General features: G+C 30.2%; 1 protein-coding gene across 1 annotated transcript; it reads right to left on the bottom strand.

Annotated features, from left to right (window-relative positions):
* Positions 1–1,293: 1,293 nt before the first annotated feature.
* Positions 1,294–5,690, bottom strand: LOC108565091. The gene is made up of 4 exons (XM_017924374.1): positions 5,611–5,690; positions 5,390–5,496; positions 4,994–5,130; positions 1,294–1,533 (listed from the first exon to the last, which is right to left on the bottom strand). The coding sequence occupies exons 1-4, from the start codon at positions 5,675–5,677 to the stop codon at positions 1,392–1,394; spliced, it is 453 nt and encodes a 150-aa protein (XP_017779863.1). The 5' UTR covers positions 5,678–5,690; the 3' UTR covers positions 1,294–1,391.
* Positions 5,691–6,329: the final 639 nt, after the last annotated feature.

Consider the following 6,329-nt stretch of genomic DNA (forward strand, 5'->3'; position numbering starts at 1 on the left):
AAATATACGGAAATTTGCTAAACTCGTAATAATTCATAGACTGTGAATTATTACGCGTGTAATAAATACGTACAAGTAAGTAGTAATCATTCATGAAATCGTTAAAAAACTAACTAATTAATATTTTATACCTCTCTTTAACTGGAGAACATATTTTATTATTGTCGTTTATATTTCATGCTAGTGTTATATTTTAAAAAAAAGTAATGAAGAAGAAAAAACAAATCGTTATTGTCGAACGTTATGAGTAATGTAAAGTGAGAGATAACGGTATAATAAAATAAGAAAATCGAATAAGAAATGTATATATATATATATATATGAAGTTGTGCCTGGTATGGATGTGTGTACTTTATGGACGCAGTAAAAAGGACGAAGCGTAGCAATCCATGCCGTGATATTTGCTTTAATAAAACCAACATTACCCACAGACAAAGACTAAAAGAGGTTCGATTGATCTCGTGATTTCATGAAAACTGAAGCGAATATTTAAAAGGAACGGACAAACATAGATAACTAGAAAATTATAAGTAAATATAGTTACCGTTATTCCATAAAATTGTTCGTTATAATCTGTGTAAAGTTTTCATGAAATATTTTCTTTAAATCTATAGAAATTACTCGAAGTCGGGTAAATATTGTTTATTATTGATCGGTTCAATTTTGGCAACTGCTTGTATATTGAATTTTGTTAAATTTGATAGATAATTTAAAAGTATTTTTACTATATACTTTACAAGTCTTAATAATAAAATAATTCTGGAAGATTTTTTTAATGCCGAGAAAGTTTGTAAAGTTACGGGATTTCCCGGGAAATTTTATTTAAAAAGAACATAGAATATAATTTCCCGGGATATCCCGGAAAACACCTACTAACATATATTAATATGGGTTAAGTTACGGTAGTGGTCTAACTTAGACTCCGGTCCAAGTCCGGCAACTCTCCCTTATATATTTATAGGTGTTTTATAGAATATCTATACAAATTGTTAAAGTATGAAAAGTTTGTTATTCTATAATTTCTCTAGTTAATGTATAGAATAATAGTAGCGCTTGTTATTATGTAATTATAATTCTATATATTCCTCTAGTAGTAATCTTATATAATGACTAGGTAATGTATATAATTACTAGATAAATTATTAAAATATATAAATTAACTATCGATTTCATGAAATACATAGAATATCGATAATATAAACTTTAATGGTAACATATGCATCAAATAATTTTGGTAAATGGATGGGAGGAAGCTTTGAGCCTCATCCATCGATTTTCGATTAGCGCTCATTCATCGTGGTGCGGTTTTTTTCGTTGGGACTTTTGGGGGGTGGTTTTAGGGGGTTATTTTCATGTAAGATTGGCTATTAGGGTTGGTGTCGGAGAGGGCGCTAGTGGTTTAAAATTAATACTGAACCAGTAAATGCATCTTCGTCATCGTATTCTTCGCCTCCGGCTGGTAAATCCATAATCAATTGAGCTCCCGTCAAACTTTGCAGCAGGATGTCATCCGGACAGCAGACGCCCACGTGGCTGAAATGACAAAATTACAATGATTTACTACACTTTTCTTCAACATCTTTCACCCTAATTAGGTTACTTTATCTTGCAATGAAATTAAGGATGATGCTCTGATATAATGCGAGTATTTTAAAGCACAAGCACATGCTTTGGTGCACTTCAAGCAGATGACCTTGATTTTAATGCTCTGAAATTTATCAAAGAAAATTTAAACTAATAATCAAAGACAAACATATTTTACGAAAGAAAATATTAATTAATTATTTGAAAATATTAATTAAATTAATACAGTGTAAATAGACAAACAAATTAGTGGACAAATAACGGATGTTGGAAATTATTAGCATATGATGTCGAGTTCGGATGCATATATTTGCGAAATCATAGTCCAATTAACGTACGCCGACTGTAAAATATACATTCGCAATAACATCGAGTACGTTCATGCGAATAAACCAAAAAAAATAGATACATGTATTTGAAGATAATTAACGTACATTAGCAAAGAAGACTGTAAAATATACGTTTGGAAGAACATTTAATACATTCGTGCAAACAAAAAGGCATTTATATACATTGTCCGTTTAAAGTACAGAAATTTGTGCACGAATTATCCACAACACTACTTCGTACAGTTTGAATGGTTTATTTTTATATGTATTTACTTCTTTGATTAATACGGTTTCAAATACACGAATATATATGTGATTATCCGCACTATGCGAGGTATTATTTGTTTTTATGAGATTAAAATAATTGTTTTTTTTTATGTTAATAATAGTTCATTATTACAATTGTAACAGGACAAATTTTCGACGTTGAAAAAGGATAAGGATTTTATATCATAACATTATATAAATTAATGTACAATATTTTTTTTGTATGAATTTGAATGATGATAAGTGGCGTTATCTGGATTTAATTTTAGATATTAAATATTTGGAATGTGAATTGAAATTAAATTTTACGATCGATGTGGAATCCAATGTATTTTACGGAGTGAGAAAGCTTTATTGTATTATTTTTCATTTAATATGAGAAATGTGAATTTTTTTTATAATTCATTCTTTTTTTACTCGCCACGTGTTATACAATCTAATTTGAAAATGCGAGGAAAAATAAACGTGATATAATCGGAATAAATTATATAAGAAGGATGAGAAACGAGAATTTTTTTTTTCAGTTCTTATGTTACGTAACCATTAAAGGATAATTGTAGACATCACATTTTTCAGAATATGAAACTTAAATAAAAATATAGGAAAATTGAATTATTGCAATAAATTTACTTGATCTAAGTTAGTTAAGTGATACATGATGTGTAGTTACGAAAGTTTTGAGAAACGTGTGTCGAGAAAATTGATGGCGAACTTACAACACGTAATAAATATTGATCTGAAGGAAGTCTATGATGCTCTTCTTGTAAGAGGAGCACTCACCTGTTAACATTTTTTTTTATCACGTAACTGAATTTGCTTATTTCCGTTTAAAAAAAATGTATATTTTGTTCATCATAAATAGATTCATATCGGGTCCGCCAATATTCCGGACTGTTTGTAACCGGACTAATAGTGGATTATAAAACTAAAAATTAACCACCACAAAAACTGTATAAAAGCAACGAATGAACAAATTTGAATAGTAACTATTGGATATGCTAAACAAAACGTATTGACTAGTAATTTTTTTTTGTGAATGCGTACGTTGGTTTCGATTTTCCCATTGAAATGAGATACTACATAAACCATTATTAGCATCTCGCATTTACAAAACTCACAAAGACTGGTATTTGCTGTGAAAATACACGGGAGCCGAGTTGATCTTCTCAAACAGATTTGGACGGACACTGGAAATTCGTTTACTCCGGTTTGTAATTAACGTCGATAAATGTTTGTCCAACATCAGATTGTTGTGAAAATCGATAACTTTTCGTTACACAACGTCAGTTTGATTTCAAGGTATTTTGTAAATTATAACTAATAGAAGTACGGGATAATTGCGAAACCCGTACTAAGCGAGGTATGCGTAATATAATGGAGTTTCTGTTATTAAATTCGTTTAATGAAAAGGAGACAACAATTTAATGTTATTGTATTAAATCTGCAAGACAATAACAAAAATATGAGACTGAATAAAATAAAATTTAATAAAGGTTAAGAGTATTGTTGTATACGAAGATTACATTACGTCAAGCGTAAGGGACTCTTAAGAAATAATAAACTCGAATCATCCGTCGGATTTATTCGACAAAAACAATACAAATTATACTTGAAACTCGTTAATGAAACAATTTTTTTTTTATTCGAATTGAATAAAAAAAATATGTATTAAGCAATATTAGTGCATAAATATAAAATAATCTATATATTAGAAACAATAGGCGGAAAGACCCCGGTCGTTAGCCCTTTGGCCAGCCTATTAATATATATATATATTTTTAATTTTATGTTAGAATTTATTTATATGTAAAGAATGTACTTTTTTTTCTTATGTATTAATGTTTGACCAATAAAAAATACTTATAAATAGAAGCAATACTGGAATTTCATTTCTTGGACGATTCGGTCCCCGAACAATAATTTCATTTTCGGTTTACGAACCATTTTTACATAATTTTAAGATTGTTCCAATACCTATTAACATATTATATATTAATATAATACTAGGATTAATGATAATCATATGATAATGAAACAAATTGTTTATTACCATCACAATGTCCATTATATTACAGAGATTTGGTTTCAGTTGTAATTGCAGTATTATTCAATTACAGCAGTATACATTACTCAAATCGATCAGGAATGTGATTATCATCATCTAAGGATGTCGCGAATTTCAACTGTTTCTATAACATTGTATACAAATACAGTGTATGGACAAATTTATACTTAAATCATATTTTTTTTTTTCAAAAATATTACTGTGTTAAATTTCTTATAGGAGATTTATTGTGGATTATTTAAAATATGAAATAGAATGTTATTATTAGTTCCACATTTTTTAGGTTTTCAATAGAAGTTGTGGGTTTTCTGTAAAATCCGGATGTGTAGTCATCTAATAATCAGAGGATGCTCTATAAGTAAATGCATATTTGCAATTCGAATCTTTTGTGTATTCTAATTGAAATTGGGTTTCGTCGTTTGGTATAATGAAACCGTGTTATGCTATGGGGTTGGAGCACCGGCTTACCTGTACAAGGAATTGACCATGAATGTGAAATGAAATGCGCTCTTTATGGAAATGCTGGCAACGCCTACGTGTCTGAACTGTTCAAAAACGCAAAACACTGTCTTGTTTATTTCTCTTTTTTTTATATACATATTTTCTATTCGTGCTTCTTTTTTTTTTGTTTCATGTTCGTACGTTCCACAAGTGTGTTTTGCATTTGAAAAGTCGTGATTTATGTGGAAACAAGCATTGATCCGAGGAGACAATCTGTGCGTGCGATGCCGCCTCGCAATTCGCTCACATTTTTTCAATAATGCAGAGGTAGTCCAACGCTGCCTTCCCAGAGATGCCGACCACGTCCAAAGGGCAATAGATGACATGCTTGCAGTGCCCTTCGACCTCGCCGGGCGCGACGCATTCCTGATATCTACGGTTTAACTACAGACAATGTTAAGGTTTTGAACCGGTTTTCAAATTTTAAAAAGCATTATGAATATGTAAAAAAAAAATATTTTGATTAGAGACGTAAGAAAAAAAAAAACAAATTTAGTGAAGTTTTATATTTTTGTAATTTTATTAAAATAGTAAATTAAATTTGGAAATACTTGAATCTGAAAAACGTTTTTTTTTGTATATAAACCTTAGCTGATTTTTTATAGTTTAGGTTAACTAGTGATTATAGATCAGAGAGTTTTACCTTGTATCTTTTGCTGAGCCCTATGTACCTTTTGCTTCTGGAATGGCTCACATTGTAATCGTCGTTCAGGAAGTCGAAGTCTGGTCTATTGATCAGGCTGATTGAGCCTGGAAGTAGGCAAGTATATGAAATACAATAAAGATCCGAAGGGTCGAACTCCGAGGCCAAAGGGGAATTTAAGCGGTTGATTTAGGTTCGACGTCGAGGGAAGTTCTAATTACCTGCTGGTGGCATCCACCGGGCACTGCTCAGGACCACAAGGAACGTCAAGCAAACTATCGAGATCATTTCACACTAAACTAGTAAATTTTATTCTTTTCTCATTCATTTATATTCAGTATCAAAAATACAATTCGCAGATAAATTTGTTTCCTGTACTCTGCGATTGTGAATCACCTACTACACCCACCATACGATTACCAACATTATTATTTGGATTAATCTATTTTCATGTCCTAATTTATTCTAGCCGTTTAAATAAAAAAACTTAGTTCTTGTCAAAACAGTTTCATTCAATATTTATATTTATCAGACTTTACCAATTATTAAAATAAGTTACCTTAATTATTAATTTTGATAAATCCCATTAGAATTCAGTTAATGTACATAATTTCCATACGTTAAGTAAATGTACATTAGACAAATAGACATTCCCATATAAATGTATGCAGTTTTATTGGTACACATGCGTTTGTCATTTGCAGATGATGTTTGATGTTCTTACGAACGTACAATTATCCAATAACGTCATTTGTATACGTCACTTCGTTATATTATTGGACCTTAAATAGGCGAACGTACGTTAAAAATGTGTACGTTAAATGAACATTGCCTGTAATTTCTTATAGCATCCTATATTATTTGATTATACAAATTTGTACATTAGACAGACGAACAATTCCCATATAAATGTTCTTAATTTTAAATAAATTTTCTCTTT

This window comes from Nicrophorus vespilloides, unplaced genomic scaffold, assembly GCF_001412225.1.
Source record: "Nicrophorus vespilloides isolate i.1.1-1 unplaced genomic scaffold, Nicve_v1.0, whole genome shotgun sequence".
NCBI classification, from domain to species: domain Eukaryota; kingdom Metazoa; phylum Arthropoda; class Insecta; order Coleoptera; family Silphidae; genus Nicrophorus; species Nicrophorus vespilloides.

Bases quoted from the DNA above. Each gene is read 5' to 3' on its own strand.
- LOC108565091 (XM_017924374.1), bottom strand. From the start codon at position 5,677: ATGATCTCGATAGTTTGCTTGACGTTCCTTGTGGTCCTGAGCAGTGCC. The intron at 5,497-5,610 runs GTAATTAGAACT...GCCTACTTCCAG, and splicing joins CCGGTGGATGCCACCAGCAG to GCTCAATCAGCCTGATCAAT. The intron at 5,131-5,389 runs GTAAAACTCTCT...CATTGTCTGTAG, and splicing joins GGCTCAGCAAAAGATACAAG to TTAAACCGTAGATATCAGGA.